An 18,252-nucleotide genomic window follows, 5' to 3' on the forward strand; every position below is an offset into this window, starting at 1 on the left:
CAATGAAATTAGTGATCTAACACAGGAACATCGTCATTAGTTTGCATTGATTCTTAAGTTTCAAATATTGCATTTTTACTCTTGAATTTAAGTTTTATTTTTATTTGGTTCCTAGGTTTCATTTGGTCTCTACGTTTAAAAAACTAAAAGCTCTATGGACCAAAAAGGTGCTTTTTTCCAAAAAAAAAAAAAAAAAAAAAAGAAATAGTACACATATACTTCTACTTAATCAATCGAATAAAACCCAAAAGATATTAAATAACACTTCTAACAAATGGTCTTGCAATGATGTGACACAAAGTACTACCATAATGGAAAACGTGGAGATAATTGCAACGCCTGTTCCAAAAGAATATTCTCCCGATGCTAATGGAAGATATGGCTTGTTAATCTGCAATTAAAACACATTGGAAACATTAAGTTTGGTCTTCTTTCATGCCAACAAAAAGAAAATCCTGAATTTCCCTTTTATTATTATTCAAACGTTATCCAGTGAAGGTCGGATTATGATAGCTTTTTCAGCAGACTTAAGGTGCTTCCACTCATATATAAAGAATACACATTAAAGAATTATATATGGTCGAAATGCTCATACTAGTGAATTATAAAAGATTATGATAAAGTGCCCAATGAGGAGAACACTGCAGAAATGGGCATGGTGTTCTGCAAGAAATGCCTTCAATGTAAAAATGGATTCTAACCCATGACTGCACATATAATGTGATCCACTCTCAAGTCCTCTAAAAATTATGTTCAGTGTGCCAAATTTAATATGCTCGGTGGGAAAAAGAATACAACAGAAGTACCTTGTCTATTTCAATGTCAAATAATTGATTCAGACCTACAATGTAAATATTCATAAAGAGGGCCGCAACTATAGCCTGAAAAAAAGATGCAAATGTGTTGAATATATTTACAAATGCTGTCAGAATTCAAATTGAAAATTTTGTTTGAAACATCACCTCCAACACTCCAGTTAAAAATAATGGTGACAAGTCGGATAGTTTCTCCACTGCTAGTAGAGAAACTGATACAATGCTCAATGCCTAGAAGCATGAAAGGAAAGCATAAGCTGAGGACAGAAAGTAATTTTCACTGTACGTCCAATCATTTAGAGGGTAGTATCCACGATGTTGCAGCAGCTAGCTACATCGAAGAATTTTCCCTCATGAAAAGAAATGAAAAAATTAGTCATTGGCCTCAAAGGACATGAGTTTGAAAAAACGTAACTGTACCAATAACTGTGTGCGGCCGCGAAAACCTGTAAAAAGCATCTAAAAAACTCCTTAAAGCGTCACCATAATTTTTGGAACTCAAGGCTCCGGATTCAGTTTCAAAAGGCTGATTAGAGGCTGCTTTTCTAACTTGGACTCTGTCATCTTTTTTCTCATAGAAGGTGTATCTTTCCCGATGTCTTCCAAAAACACATTCAAAATGATGTGATCCATATTCAGATTCAACACAACAGTGCTTTTTAGAAATCTTCAATGCTCCAGGCCTTGGACCTTCAATTGTGACATGTGAACAGATTAGTATGCATTTTCCACCAATTTCCTTAACTATTCGACGTTTACAAATAAAAAACAAAAGACAGATGCATATATCAAAAGAAAAGAGAAATAATAATATTTATAACAATAAAAAAATTATTAAAAAAAACCCTCCCTCTTTTAGTCTTTTTTTAGCGTCTTTAGGAAGTACATCCACAATGCTTTTAAACGGTGGTAACAATGTCGTTTGTATACAAAACTCACAAAAAGAAGACCTAATAAAGGTCACCAGTTCGTTAGAAATATGTTTTAAAAAAAGAGTGGACTCCAGGAAGAAAAAAACTAACAATAATTTCCCACAGCTCCTACACTTCTTAAGATTATTAAGCATTCTTTTATTTTGTGTGTAAAATTCTCACAAAAGCAGAACAGAAGGCATCATGTGACCAGATTTGATTGTTCTCAAAATTGTAGCCACGGAACTTCGAAACAAATCCTCTTTCAGATTTAGGCAGCAATATTTCAGGTTTGAACACCCAAGTAACGTCCTCCAGAAAAAACCACTTCAAGAGATCATGAGAGGAAGATACGATGTAGGACCTTAAAATTGTTCTCCTAGAGATTTCTTTTCTAAATTTCACCGTATCCGTCAATGTCTCTCAAACTTTGACCACATAGACTATACAAACTTGGCATTTGTTGAGATTGACGCTTTCCACAAGGCCTCGTAGAAAACTAGTCACAGAGGAGAGATTCCTTCAAATAAATACAAATTTGAGAAACTCACAGAACAAAACCAAGATTTTTATTACCAAAAAGGAATAGAGACCAAGACCAACGACCACAAGGAGGAATTAAACATTGCCACCTACCAAATCTCCTCCGAGAATAGTGTCTTCTCTAACCCGATCTTCAAGTGTTGAGATAAGAACAGCTCCAAATTAGAGATACTTTTGAGAGAAGGGACCAATCAAGTAGGTTACATGGATAAGATGTAATATTTAGTCTTAATCACTTTACGCCAGAGAACAAATATATTAATATTATTGAAAGCAATAAACACGAAACCAGCTTACGTGGAAATCCGAGAACCGAGAGAAAAACCACGATGTTTTTAGTTTTATTATTTTTTGATATTCATACAATAGGTACAAGAGGGAATAAATAGAAAAATACAAAGAGATAAAAAAGGAAAGAATGTTTAGGGTAAATCTTCCTAATGGGCTAAGCCCACTAATTCTAATAATTATAACACTCCCCCTCAAGTTGAGACGTAAATATCAATGAGGCCCAACTTGCTAACACAAAAGTCGAAGTTTGGTCTGAGAAGCCCCTTGGTGAGGACATCAGCAACCTGTTGGCTCGAAGGGATGTACGGAATGCGTATGCTCCCACTGTCAAGTCTTTCTTTGATGAAATGCCGATCAATCTCAATATGTTTAGTTCTATCATGTTGAACTGGGTTGTTAGCAATATTAATAGCAGCTTTATTATCACAAAAGAGCTTCAATGGAGTCTCACATTCCTGATGAAGATTAGACAGGACTTTCTGGAGCCAAATTTCCTCACATATTCCCAAACTCATAGCTCTATATTCAGCCTCAACACTGCTCCTGGCCACAACACTTTGCTTCTTACTCCTCCAAGTTACAAGATTGCCCCAAACAAAGGTACAATAACCGGAAGTAGACTTTCTGTCAACAACAGATCCTGCCGAATCCGAGTCAGTATATTCCTCAATGGTCTTTTTGTCTGTCTTCTAAACATCAACCCTTTACCAGGTGTCGTTTTTAAGTATCTCAGAATTCTTTTGATAGCTTCCATGTGTTCCTCATAGGGAGCCTACATAAACTGGCTGACAGCACTCACAGTAAAGGAAATATCAGGATGAGTATGAGATAAGTAAATCAATTTACCCACAAGGCGCGGATATTGTTCTTTATCAACTGGAACTTGATCATCAAAGTTTCCTAGTTTACAGTTGAATTCAATAGGAGTGTCAGCGAGACGACATCCCAACATACCTGTCTCAGTTAGCAGATCAAGGGTGTATTTTCTCTGAGATCCCAACATACCTGTCTCGGTTAGCAAACACGGAGATGCCTTCTTTAGATCTGGCCACCTCCATTCCAAGGAAATATTTCAGATTTCCCAAATCCTTGATTTCAAATTCATTACCCATTCTCTGCTTAAGTTGACTGCTTTCTGTCTGATCATCTCCAGACAAAACAATGTCATCCACATAAACTATTAAAACTGCAATCTTCCCTGAAACTTTTGTAAATAAAATGTGATCAGAGTGTCCCTGACTGTATCCTTGGGACTTGACAAAAGTAATGAATCTGTCAAACCATGCTCTAGGTGACTGTTTCAGACCATATAAGGATTTCTGGAGTTTACAAACTTGTTGACCAAACTGGGCTTCAAAGCTAGGCAAAAGGAGTAAACCTCATCTACTAGATCTCCATTCAGAAAAGCATTTTTAACATCCAGCTGATATAGAGGTCAATCTTTGTTTACAGCAACAAAAAGAAAGACTGTGACAGTATTCAACTTAGCAACAGGAGAAAAGTTTCTGAATAATCAACACCATAGGTCTAAGTAAATCCTTTTGCAACTAAATTTGCCTTGTGTCTGTCAAGTGTTCCATCTACTTTATATTTGAGAATGAACACCCATTTGCATCCCACAGGCTTGTGTCCCTTGGGTAGAGCACAGACCTCCCAAGTGTTATTCTTTTCAAGAGCTTTCATCTCTTCCATGACAGCATTCTTCAATTCAGAACACCCTAAAGCAATATGAATATTTTTCGATATTATGGTAGAGTCAAGGCTGGCAGTAAAAGCTCTGAATTGTGGTGAGAGATTCTCGTATGACACATAATTAGATATGGAGTACTTTGTACAAGACCTAGTACCTTTTCTCAGTGCAATAGGAAGATCAAGAGAATGACCATACTTGTCAAGTTTCCCTGTATGACCCTGTTCAGCTTCATTGTTACTGGTTTTTATTCTGACCTCAGTCTCATCACCACTGTTCTTTTCTTCCACATTTTCAAGAACAGCAACATCAGACCTGTCATTCTCATTCATTGTATTAATAGTGCAAGGTTCAGTAGGGTTTTCCATACCTTGATCTCGAGGAGCTTTGGAGTCTTGGATTGGAGCAGGCGGCTGACTGGTAGGGGACCCGACTTCCTTTCTGATTCCTCCTGTAATATGTTTTCCAAGGAACTTGGTTTGTAGGTAGGATTATAGGGTGAGGATCAATGTCAAACACGGTACTAGGAGTAGGTTCGATAAATTCAAAGGTGCCGTTAGACTCTTCACTCACTCTCCCCCTGAAGATGGCTAACGGGAAAATAGGGTCGATCCTCACAGAAAGTAACATCCATAGTGACAAAGTATTTCCTGGACGGTGGATGAAAACATTTATAACCACGCTGGTGAGGGGGATACCTAACAAACACACGAGCCTGAACCCGAGGGGTAAATTTGATCTGATTAGGACCAAAACTATGGACATAAGCAGTACACCCAAACACACAAGAGGAACCTTTGAAACGAGACGAGTAGAGGGTAGGACTCCTTAAGACATTCTAAGGGAGTCTGAAGGTGGAGGATACGAGAAGGCATTCTATTGATTAAATGAGCTACTGTAAGAATAGCATCTCCCCACAGGTATGAAGGAAGGGAAGTGGAAAGTATAAGGGAACGGGCTACTTCTAGAAGGTGACGATTTTTTCGCTCTGCCACTCCATTTTGTTGAGGAGTGTAGGCGCACGAGTTCTTGTGAACAATCCCCTAAGAGGCTAAAAATTCACTAAGGTTATGGTTTTGGAATTCCCGACCGTTTTCACTCCGAAGAATAGCAATTTTTTATGGAATTGTGTTTCAATGGTGTGATAGAAGTTTTGAAAAATAGCGGAAACCTCAGATTTATCGGTGATAAGGTAGACCTAGATAAGACGGGTATGATCATCAATGAAGGTTACAAACCACCCTTTCCCAGATGAGGTGGTGACCTTGGAGGGACCCCAAACGTCACTATGGATAAGGGTAAACGGTTGTGTGGGTTTATATGGTTGTGAGGGAAAAGAAACACGATGTTGTTTTACCCGAATGCACACATCACAAGATAACAAGGAGACATCTATTTTAAGAAAGAGATGGAGAAACAAATATTTTATATACGTAAAGTTCGGGTGACCTAACCGAAAATGCTACAACATAAAGTCATGTTCAGAGATGTTAAAATAGGAAGATAGTAACTAGTCGTAGAGATACTACTACCGGAGGTATCATCATTAAGGATGTAAAGTCCCCTGCTATGTCCGACAGTGCCAATCGTCCTCCCCGAATTCAAGTCCTGAAAGCAAACAGACTCAGGTAAGAAAGTAGCTTTACAGTGCAGCTCAGGGGTGATCTTACTGATAGATAACAAATGGTAAGAAAGCTTAGGCACATGCAAAACATTCTGAAGGGAGAAACCGTCAAAGAGGACTATTTGTCCTTTCCCAGCAATCGGGGCTAGAGAGCCATTGGCTATTCGGATTTTCTCATTACCGGCACAGGGGGTATAAGAGACAAAGTACTCCGAGAAACCTGTCAAGTGATCTGTGGCCCCCAAATCCAAAATCCAAGGATTCGTCCCATCAACACTAATAAGGCCAAGGGACTGAGACATACCTAATTGAGCAATGACGCTTAGAGTAGAAGAGCTGGTCTAACTAGCAGTAGGGCTAAATGGGCTGAGAGGTGCTGGCAATCTCCCTAACATTGATATCCCTGAGTTCTGTTGCTCATTGGAGGAGCGTTTGTTACCTCTTGGGGGCCGACCTGGAGTTTCCAACACTGATCCTTGGTATGTCGTTGTTTCTTGCAGTGCTCACAAATGAGAATTGGTTTCCCATTATCATGGGTCAAGGATTGAGCACTAAAGGCAACAGAGTTAGTTATATAATTTGAAGGCACGTTAGGAAGCAAAATTATCGGGTTCTTGGAATACATCAGTAGATCGGTCTGTGCCAAGGATGTAATAACTTCAAAAACAACTCTCCTGTAGGTTTGATTAATCCCGAGACCACGAACATATGGTTGTCCATAACCAGAGGGTGCCGTTGACTCACTCGCTTCAATCCCCGATCTGCTATGGTATTGGTTAGGACGTTTCTATAGAAGAAAGGTTGTTGTAAAGGGTCGACGGACAGATTGGTACTGCTGTACAAATTTGACAGTTTTGAAGGTTGCTGTTCGGCGGCGATGGACGGGCACGTGTGGCGGCAGATGACCGAAAGGGTGAGATGGTTGGACCGGCGACGACACGTAGAAGCGGATGGGATGGGCAGTGAGATTAACGGACGACGGCGCGTGGGCCCACGTGCCCGACAGAGGTGGCGCGTGAAGTGGTTTTTGGCCGAAAGGTTGTGCAGACGGTGGCGAGGTTAGCCCATTGGATAGATCGGCGACGTCTGAATCCATTGGAGTAGTTTTTCCATGGTGGTATCCACGGCAGTGGCGGCTGTTTTGGTCTGGGTGATTCCTAAATTTTTTTCTAGAGTTTCGTTGTTTCGCTCTAATACCATATTGAAAGCAATAAACACGAAACCGGCTTACATGGAAATTCGAGAACCGAGAGAAAAGCCACGATGTTTTTAGTTTTATTATTTTCTGATATTCATACAATAGGTACGAGAGGGAATAATAGAAAAGTACAAAGAGATAAAAAAGGAAAGAATATTTAAGGTAAATCTTCCTAGTGGGCTAAGCCCACTAATTATAATAATTCTAACAAACATAAAATGAAATGGTAAGAAACAGCCTAAGACAGAGCGTGGATGGGCCTCCTCCCAAGTAGTGCAAGGAAACTATGTCAATTCTTAAGTCTGATTAACTAATAAATGGCATTCAGCATAAATGAGGACGATTTTCATTTGCTCTCTGCCCTTCTGTTTTTATGTTTTGTATGGACAGATTGGATTATTTTATTTTGGCCTTGTTTTTGTGGTTTTTATGTTGTCCCTATATTGGTTAATATTAGCCTAGAGTAAAGATTTGCTTTTATTTCCGCTTTATGGATATGATGAAGGCGCTAAGAGGGTGTTAACCTAGTTTAGATGTCCGGGTGCGCTTGTTGATCCCCCATTGCTCATTGTACGTTAATGATAGTGAGACTCGTTTCCTTTAAAAAAAAATGGCTAATTTAGAAATGAGTTTCCTATATTTTGCACTTCAAATTTATATTAACTTTGTAAAGCTAGTGTCAAAGACACGTCATTCTATAAAAATTAATTAAAGAATAAGAAAAAGAATAACACCAAGTATACGTGGAAGGCCTTAGTTGAGGGAGAGAAAAATCACGATGAGTCTTTTGTATATTTTTCTTATTATCAAGAGAATACAAGAGATGAAATATTTATAGGCCATAATAGGTCTCGACAAAAAAGGAAATAAACAAGGGTATAAAGATTAGACAAACACCCTTAGTACAGTTATTTTCAACACATTCCACTAAAAAATGTCTAACATGAGACTAGAAAACGAAGTTCACACTAAACTCAAAACTAAAGAATCCATTTGCAGAAGATAGCTCCTAAACTTTGCCATGACCAGCCACAGAGTTGAACGTCCAAAATGGCTATTTGTTTGTGAAAAAATGATTTCCTTTTATGACCCATGCAAGCAAATCTAATGCCTTCCGCGACCAATGAACAATCCTGATGTCATTGAAAGCTAGAATGCAAAATTCAAGCTCACGCTTGAATCAATCATAAATGTTAATCTTAACTAGAGGTAAGTGAAGAAATTTTTTTCAAAGAGAGTTTTTTTTTTTTTTTTCTTTGAAAAAAATATGAAAAGAACTTGACTTGATGAAAGAAAATGAAAAAAATACACAAAGCATACAAACAAGAAAAGTCCACAAAAAGAGCCAAACTACGAGAAGGTGTTCCTGTGTTGCAAAGGAAGGGTAATTGATACATGTTTGAAATGCATGTTTTAGATTGATATCTAAGTAAAAGGTTTATTTTGCTTGTATTTTGCCCCATGAATGGTCTTAAATGGATAAAATGATATTAAGCAAGTCCTTATGGCCTAGGCTTTCTACTAATTTTGAGTCAACTTATGAACTTTGGAAGGTAACTTTGGCAAATTTGAAGAAATTGGGTCAATGCGACCACATCGCCCAGAAGCACTACGGCTGATAAAAAAACCCAAATTTTGGATTGTTGACGGGCTGTTCACAATTGCTATTCTTTCTATCTAAGACTGCTCTTCAGCCCCAAAAATTCTAGGTAAATGCCAGAGGCAGCAGTTTAGGCCTCCTCCCAAGCGTTTAAAGTCTATAAAAAGGAGGGGAGCTTCTTGTTCAAAACGAATCCCATTCCACCCACAGTTTCCAACACTTCAAAGGAGAGATCTCACCCTTCAACACAGAACTTCAAGAATGAAAGTTGCTACCAAGAATCTTATGTTTAGATCGTCCTTACCCCGTGAGAGTGAGTGTAGAGATAGGATTCAACCTTGAGGAAGGAGAATCCAGCCTAAGGAGTGTCTAGAGAGTATGAGGTTGATTCAACAGTGTCTGTACTTCACAATTCCAGCATCTATTTTCATCTTGTTATGCTTTCATTAATTTATTCTTTCATTTTCTATCCTGTAACCATGATTTTTGAACCGTGTGTTCATCTTTCATCATGAGTTAAATTCTCAAGGGGGTTCAACAATGTAGATAGTCTACGGTTTTTATGGCTCTAGTAAGTTTACAATTCATACCACTTGACTTGCAAATTTTCTTTGTTGATTTTACGGATAAAAATTGTAACGTCAAACTGGCCACTTGATTTAGCAATCTAGTGGAGTCCTAATACTAAGAAAGCTGGGATATAAATGGATATCACGAAGCAATATGGAACTAAAAACTTAAAAATATGAAGATCGTGTCACCTTAGAAATAAGGGACACCATAGGATAAAGGATCTGCATGCAATCCAATCTAAGATCCAGCTAACCATATAAATATAAGCATTAGCTGCTTCGACAAGACCAAATAGGAGAAGTTTTTTGTCCATGTCTGAGTCACTGTCCTAATATGAAGCTGTACCATTACCCAAGACACAGAGCCTAGTGGATAAAACATTGTTGCACCTTGCTTATCTATTCTGATTTCCGGTCTTTAATTTCATCACTGTTTTACACCTGGTTACCATTAATTACAATGATTACATTGTATGAATTGTATTTAATTTGATACTAGTCTGGTGGAATTCGAGACTTGGAATACTCTAAAGATTATTACTTCATCAATGACGAAAAGGTTACGTTTTCCAAATGCAACAAGGTGACTGCCAAATAGGAGTTAAGAAGGAAAAGAGTAGAGTGTACTAAAAATCCCCCTGCTAGACCCTAAGTCCGGTGTTTCCTGCATATATGAATTCAGAATCTAGGAAAGAGACAATAAGATTAATTCCCAATCAAATCTTTTGGCTGGTAAACTCCCCCCAAACCTTATGGGAATTAATTGGGGAGATAACTAGCGACATTTGCAGACTGTGACAGTACATGGTGTACCCAAGAGAGTGAGAGTTACTTGTATTAAAACAGAGTTACTTGTTTTTAAAGAGGGAAGTTAGGAAGTTAGTAAGTAGGGTAGTTTGGACCTTGTACTCATATTTCTCTATAAATACAACATTTCTCTCCTCATTTGAGAGAGTAATTATTTTGACAAAAGTTAGATTTTTGGTTTACACCAAATTTGTTATCAGAGCAAGAAGAAAATTCCTTGGATCGGTGGCCCAAAGGAGAAACCAGTCAGTTGGTGAGAATGCTAACCAAGAACAAGAGGCAGAGAAGATGGCCATCCTCCCTCAAAGATCCTCGACAGTACGTTTGCTGTCCGTTGAAGCTACCTTGGAGGGAATTCAAGAAGCACCCAATACCATAATTCAAAGGTTGGATTCGTTGAATCCACCTCAATATGATCGTGAAGAAGCTCTGGTATTCAATCAAGATTGGGGTAGAAGAGGAAGACATGGAGCTGGACAGCCAAGAAATATACAATTTCAGCAAAAAAAAATCTCCAAGAAAGAAGGCAAGACAACTTGAATTGAAGAAGACAGCTCCAAGAAAATCAAGAACCAATGCCACGTTTTCAAGAATGCAATCAAGAATTCCAAGATTGGAGTTCTTCAAGTGACGAAGAGGAAAATGACGAGTTTGATGATCATAGAAGGGGGCGACAAGGCCATTATGGAGAAAGAAGAAGAGAACCTCAAGAGTTCAAGATGAAGATTGATCTTCCAAGCTATGATGGGAGATGCAACATAGAGTTTTTTTTTAACAAAGACAAACTTCTATATTAATAATAAGAACTCAATGTACAAGAGAGTTATACAATGACCGTAATAAAGAAGTCTAAACAAGCAATAAAAACGATGTCCAGCCTATTATAATGAGAGCGAAATTCAGCCTATTACAGCAAAACCAAAAGACCACCGAAAACTAGAAAGAAAAGAAAATAGGGCAGAAACACAATGTTGGACAATACAATGGCTGAGCCTTCTTCACACTACAAAAATACAAATGTGAGAATAAAAAAGAAGGCATAGGAATAAGCTCCATGGAAGTCCAGATAGGGAACACCACATCAGAAGCAGGCCTAGGAAACTGGCTGAGATAGAAAAACTGCACAGTTGAGACAAAGGTCTTGAGTGGAGTAATTTGCAAAATTCTTGTTGAGAGAGCTCCAAGCTGCTGCATTACGCTGCACTAAACTGAAGATTTCTGAGCTTGGACTTTTCCTGTCATGAAAGATCCGTTGATTACGTTCAAACAACAATCGCTAAAAGAGCTTTTAGTAAAGTTAACCAAATCAGCCGAGGTTTCTTAGGTAGTGGCAGAACCTCCAATAGCTGAAGCACTGAGGAGCTGCTAGGGGACTTCTTTTGGGGAATTTCTGCACAATTTAGGGACCCGTAAAGTATGATCCAAATCAGGGTGTTCACTCTCCAAGGGCAGCATGATTTTCATAGGGCTTTAAAGAGTTTTTATCCATTGGGGAGGCAGAGATCAAGTAGGCTGAGAGAGATTTAACATAGAATCTGCCCTGCTGCCCAATTGACCAAACCTTAGTGTCATCAGCATCAAACACTTTTTCTGGCACAAGAAGAAATAATAAGGAGCTGAAGGCTAATAAGTATGATCCACATAGAGTTTTTCTTGGATAGGGTAAAGAATACCAAAAATTTCTTCAACTACATGAATACTCCTGAGCAAAAGAAGGTTCACTTCGCTTTGAAGTTGAAAGAAAGTGCTTCAGCATGATGGGATCAACTATAGAGGTGAATCGGCAAAGGAGTGGCAAGAGATCAATTTGATCTTGGGAAAAGATGAAGAAGTAGATGAAGGCACGTTTTCTACCCTCGAATTATGAACAAACTGTTAGATACCTAGATTAGTATAGGCCAGGGGTGTAAAGGTAATTAGTTATGTAGGCAGTTAGACGGTTATAAATAGGAAGTTGGTGAAGGAAGAAAGGGGAGATCAGTTTTATGGGTAGTTTTTCTGCACTCTTCCTTGAGATGAAGAAGATGAAGATTCATTCGAGAACATTAAAGAAAGTGAAGAAGAAGCAAAGATGATTGAAGTGATGATAGAGATCAAGTTTTTTGAAGACACAAAAGGAAGAATCACATCCTCAACAACATTGCCTTTTCAAGACTGTTAGAATTTGTGGGTTTGGCCCTTAGGCCATTTATGGAAAATTTATTCATGGAAAAAAGTATTTACGGAAAGCTTAACATAAATCTTTCTTTTACTTTTTTCTTTGCCCTTGGGTATTCTATTTAAGTTCCCTCATTGTACATTTGTAAATCATCAAAAAATAATAAAACTAAAAATATCGTGTTATTTCTCCTGGTTCTCGGGTTTCTACGTAAGCCTCGTGTTGGTGTTAATTGCTTTCAATATAGTATCAGAGCAAAGCAATAACGAAACCCTAGAAACCAACCTAGGAAAAACCCAGCTCGAACCTGAACCTGCCGCCGCCATGGAAAAATTGCTCCAAAACCTTCAGAGACCGTTGATCTACCCAATCCCCTCTACGCGCCATCGGCTTTCCAACTGTCATACCCTCTCGTCCAGCCGCAGCCCCATGAGCCGCCTATGCCCTCCGGATAGCAACCCCTACCATAAATCTGTCAAATCTGTACAGCAAGGATCCATTGTCCGTTGACGCTTTACAGCAACCGTTTTTCTATGGTAAGGAGACTGACCAACCTCATGACAGATCAGGCATTGAAGCGAGCGAGTCTTTGGTGCATTCCAAACCAATCGAGTCGCCAATGTATTCCAAGAACCCGGTAACTTCGTTCCCTAATTTACCATCAAATTATATAACTGACTCTTTGGGTTCATCTACAGGGATTTTCCAAGTAAAAAATTAAATGAGCAAAATTATTTTTCTTGGTCCCAATCAGTAAAGATGTTCCATGAAGGTCGCCACCAATTCGGCTTTTTAACTGGAGAGACTGTATGTCCTCCACCGAGTGAGGCCTTGGAACGACTCTGGAAAGAGGAGGACTCACTCATTTGGTCCATGTTGATTAATAATATGGAACCTCATATTGGCAAGCTTCTACCATACGCAACCACAACAAAAGATTTGGAGGAAACAATTCAGACCCTTTACTTGAAATGACAGAATGCCTCTTGGTTGTATACATTAAGAAAACAGGTCCATGATTGCAAACAAGGGACCCTGGACGTGACTACCTATTTCAACAAGCTCTCTCTTCTCTGGAAAGAGAGGGATTTGTGCAGAGAGACAGTTTGGGACACACCAAATGACAATATACAATATGCTAAGCTTGAAGAGGCTAACCGTATTTATGACTTCCTTACAGGGTCTAATCCCAAATTTGATATTGTTTATGGTTGTATACTCGAACAAAGACCTCTTCCCTCCCTAATGGAAGTGTGTTTTGAAGTCCGTCTCGAAGAAGACCGCACTAATGTCATGGGTATACTGACTACCCTTGCCACTGACTCTACTGCCTTTAGTGTTCGGTCCTCAATCATGATAGTGACAAGAATAATGGGAAACCAATCCCTTTTATGAGCATTGCAAGCAACAATGGCACACCAAGGATCGGTGTTGGAAACTCCACGATCGTCCCTCAGAAGGTAAGAAACGACCCTTCAACGAGAAACAGAGCTCAAGACGTGCCCACGTTAGTGAGACTACCTCTGCCAGCACTTCTTAATCAACTGGCCCTACTGCAAGCTAGACCAAGACTCCTAATCTAGGTGCCATTGCTCCGTCAGGTATGCCTTCCCTTAGGCTTATTAGCGTTGATGGGAAGAATCCCTGGATTTTAGACTCAGGGGCTACATATCACTTGACAGGTTCTTTGGAGCACTTTATCTCTTATGTCCGATGTGCCGGTAATGAAAAAATTTGGATAGCCAACGGCTTCTAGCCTCGATCGTTGGCAAAGGACAAATAGTTTCCTTTAACAGTTTTGCTCTCCAGAATGTTATGCATGTGCCTAAACTGTCTTACAATTTGCTATCTATAAGCAAGATCACTAGTGAGCTACATTCCAAAGCTATCTTCTTACTTGAATTTATTTGTTTTCAGGACATGAGCTCAGGGAGGAGGATTGGCACTGCCCGACTTAGCGGGGGACTTTACATTCTTGATGATGATACCTCTAGTAGTAGTTTCTCTAGGGCTAGTTTACCCTCTTCCTATTTTAGCACTTTTGAACATGATTGCATGTGGTGCCATTTTCGGTTGGGTCACTCAAACTTTAAGTATATGCAATATTTGTTTCTCCGTCCTTTTTCTAAACTTGAAATCAACGACAAAGTTTGCAATGTCATCATAGATAGCGGAAGTAGTGAGAATTTCGGTGCCAAGAAGTTAGTGGCAGCCTTGAATTTGAAAACCGAGTCTCATCCAAGTGCCTACAAGATTGGATGGGTGAAGAAAAGAGGAGAAGCTCAAGTTAATGAGATATGCACCGTTCCGTTGACAATTGGAAGTAGCTACAAAGATCAAATAGTTTGAGATGCTTTGGAGATGGATGTGTGTCACGTTCTATTGGAGAGAACGTGGCAATACGATACTCAGGCCTTACATTATGGGAGAGAGAATACTTATGAATTTCAATGGATGGATAAAAAGATTGTACTGTTGCCTCTGACCCAAAAGGAAAATGAAAGTGTTAATTCCAGGAAGAGTAGAAGCAATCATTTGTTTATCATAATCAGTGGAAAGAAGTTGTTAAAGAAAATGGATAAAGAAGAGCAAGAAGAGGTTGGTGAGAAAGAAACAAAGGTTGTTTACAAGTAGAAAGTTCAAAATCTTTATAATTGGCCTACACTGGAAAATGTTTAAGGGGGTAACCAAGTGGGGCACTTGTCTAGTGAGTGCCCCAACATAAAACAGGAATATATATGGATGAAGAAAAGAGAATTTGTTGGCTGGATGAGTGAAGATAATGAGAAAGAAACCAATTATATTGACACGGTCCACGGATGAACGTGATGTATCTTGTCTTCTTCAGACGATGCAGATTGCTCCCGTAGGAGATTTTAATCCTCAAATACATTGCAAAATGTTTGGTAAAGAAAGGGAGGTCGATTGGGCCTTGTAGTAGTTAAAAATGTAGAAAATAAAAGAACGGTGAAGTTCATCAAGAAATGCAGAAGTTGTTCGATGAGTTTCCAAAATTTCAGCGAGGGTAAGATGTCGTGATGGTTGTGGCAGATGAATTTAGTGAAATGACTCATTTATTGGCTAGGGATAAATCTCGAAGGGTGGTTAACTTTGGAAAAGGAACCTTGTAATAATTCACCTTTTCAAAGTGTTACACAATTGGTATTCTAAATAGTCACGCTCGAGGACGAGTTTGATTTTAGAGGGGTGGAATATGGTGTACCCGACAGAGTGAGAGTTACTTTTATATTAAAAGAGAGTTGCTTGTTTTCAAAAGAGGGAAGTTAGAAAGTTAGTTAAAAGGGTAGTTTGGAACTTGTACTCATATTTCTATATGAATACAACATTTCTCTCTTCATTTGAGAGAGTAATCATTTTGATAAAAGGTTTTAACTTTTGGTTTGCATAAGTGCCAGATCTGTTCCTGGTACAAGAATTGTTTGCAGATCCTGGACACTGGTCTTGAGATTTCCAAAATCTACTCTGTAGAATGAGCACAGTTATACAAGTTATAGAACAAGTACGACTAACAGAGTAGATCAAGTACAGGTAAGGTTAAGTAAGGTCATCCTTGGATATTGATCCGCACCTTCCCACTCTTATGACACGTAATGTAGACATGCAAGACAGCATATGTAGTTGAAATACTAGCAGATTCACGTGTTTTGGCATAAAAGTCCAATAATCTCATATTGAATTTTTCAACTTAGGCTCTTCCAACACCTTTAAACGTGAAATTTTCGTGTGATCGTAGTGATTTTTCAAATAGTAAAGTTCGATAGTTTTTTGAGTCTGAAGTTTTTTCATGTTGATTTTTGTGTTTTCCATTTTATTATTTTTGTTATTTCTCTATTATTAAACTTTTTTTCTTTTTTTACAATTTTTCAACTATCATTTTTTTTTTACAATACTATTATTTTTCTGTTTATTCTGCCATATTGGGATGTTTTCCCAACATACATATCCGCATATAAGAATCTTTTCTCCTATTATCTTTCTTGACTTTCTTCGTTGCTTTCTACTTCCTTTTTCGGTCATGGACTTGGAACAAAATTACGACATGCCATGTGCCACTAGTCAGTGACAGAAGGCCAACATCACGCATGCAGGCACTTTTGTAAATGGCCCAGCGTGCAAACATTCACTATTAAACGTGTCCTACTTGCGTCAATCACGTCAGACATTGTGCAGCTTAGGTCAAACGCAGTGTTCTCTCAAATTTAGGGGGTCAAAGATGGAAATTTGTTATTCGAGGACATTCATAATCTTTAGTAATTCACTTTTTTTACCCCTTCAGAGCTGTCATTTAAATGAGGTCGAAGTCTTTTCTTCTAAAAAGGGTGAAAATCTAGTTGATCTCCTGCTTTAAAATTACGTCATTTATGCTGCTGCCAACACAACAACACATTTGTGGGATACTTCTTTCTCAAGCAAAAGAAATACAAATATTAATAAACTACCGAATTGTATTTGGCCCTCTCCTATCTCTCGTGTTTCGTTTGAAGCTCCTTGGAGATATATTAATGACTTCCAAACGAAAAATGGCTACTCAATCAATATTAAAGTATTCATTTATCATCTTTGGCATCCAAATATTCGCAATTTGGTCCAAAAGAAAATGCTGAAAACATTATTACAAAAAAATAATATTAAAATATTAATTTTGTCTCTAAAAAAAATGTAATTTTGAGAACTGTAATCTTTTTATTTCAGTTTTAAACTGAAATTGTAGTGAAATGGCCAAAAAGTACGTCGAGGACCAAGAGATTGAAATCTATTATTCCAATGGAAAAAAGAAAACACACTTTCCAGAATTTTAATTGCCACTGGCGCTGATTGACAGGTAAGTTTATATAATGTTTTCCAAGTTCCCTTCAATATATATATACACACACTTCAAATTAAATTTTATAAAAAATTATTTAATTTTTATTTCAATGGAAAAAAAAAAAAACATTGTTCCCAACTCTCAAATAGCCCCTCCAAAGGTTACATGCGAATTCGCCGCCAGGATAATCCTTTCCACCAGTTCAATTCATCCAACTTCCACAATCAACGACAAATTCTTTCAAAATTTGCAATACGAAACATGAAATTCGAAAAAAACGAACGAAAATGCCATTGGCGAATTAAAGGTACCAGAGAAGACGAAAAGCGAAAGCGATCAATGCAAAGAAAATAAAGGTCTAAAAACGAATTAATCTTACTTGGAAGCCGAACGTTGTTGACGTCACTACTCGTCCACCCGTTTCCAATCCCACCAACTGAAACAGAAACAGCAAATCAGCTTCAATCAACCAAATAAGATGACAATCGCGAGAATATAATCGAGTTACTCATCAAGCGCAAAGAAAAATGAATCATCAAAATAGAAAAAAAAGAAAAAAAAAAAAGAAAAAACAGACTCGATAACAAAAATGCACCAATCAATAAGAGGAAAAAGAAGAAGCTCAAGCACGATGCAGAATTTCCAGCGGAGAAATCTAAGATTGAACACTGAAAAAGTGGAAAGTCACTTTTGAGGCGAACCTGCAGCAAGAGTAAAATGACTTCTATAGGCTCTAACAAACACAGAATCCATTGCGGAAATGGCTTCCTTCTTTGAGAAGGAGAAAGAAAATGGTGGAGATACGGAGGTTTAAAGAATGGCAGTAGCAAACTTTGCTATATCTCTCTCTCTCGTCTTCTTCTCCGAAACTAAGAAGAGACGAATCTCTGTAATGTGAGGGACCAGTGTACTGAAGCCAGTTCCGCTTAGGAAGGCGTTTCTATATATTATTATTATTTATTATTATTATTTCCGTTCCCTTTTTTTTTATGCCCATTGTTTATTTTATAAAAAAAACAATATCTCCCTAACTAAATTGTAGAAATTTTGAAATTGTACTTTCGACCCATTTTGGAGACAGACAGATGCCCTACATCTTTCTACCTGCGTTATGAAGATAACGATTGTTGATTTCCCATTTCCAACTTCTTTGAAACTTTCCTCAGAATGGCTAATCTCGCCTTTTGCTATCTCCCTCCCTTTCCATCTCTCACG

The 18,252-nt window shown here is 38.2% G+C and overlaps 1 protein-coding gene across 3 annotated transcripts in view; it reads right to left on the minus strand.

The window, feature by feature from the left end:
- Window positions 1–17,971, minus strand: part of LOC103492819 (homogentisate phytyltransferase 1, chloroplastic) — a 36,282-nt gene extending 18,311 nt beyond the window's left edge. For 2 of the 3 annotated variants that reach the window (XM_008453363.3, XM_051085385.1), the window contains exons 1-6: window positions 17,739–17,970; window positions 17,417–17,473; window positions 1,231–1,505; window positions 963–1,046; window positions 807–881; window positions 308–391 (exon numbers count right to left, since the gene is read on the minus strand). In XM_008453363.3, the coding sequence (XP_008451585.1) occupies window positions 308–391; window positions 807–881; window positions 963–1,046; window positions 1,231–1,505; window positions 17,417–17,473; window positions 17,739–17,790 (627 nt within the window). In that variant the 5' untranslated portion in view covers window positions 17,791–17,970. Of the gene's footprint in view, window positions 1–307; window positions 392–806; window positions 882–962; window positions 1,047–1,230; window positions 1,506–17,416; window positions 17,474–17,738 lie in introns of all 3 variants that reach the window. The other variant, XM_017046476.2, reaches the window with a different exon arrangement.
- Between the last annotated feature and the right edge of the window lie 281 nt (window positions 17,972–18,252).

The sequence above is a fragment of the Cucumis melo genome, chromosome 5 (assembly GCF_025177605.1).
Source record: "Cucumis melo cultivar AY chromosome 5, USDA_Cmelo_AY_1.0, whole genome shotgun sequence".
Classification (NCBI taxonomy): Eukaryota; Viridiplantae; Streptophyta; class Magnoliopsida; order Cucurbitales; family Cucurbitaceae; genus Cucumis; species Cucumis melo.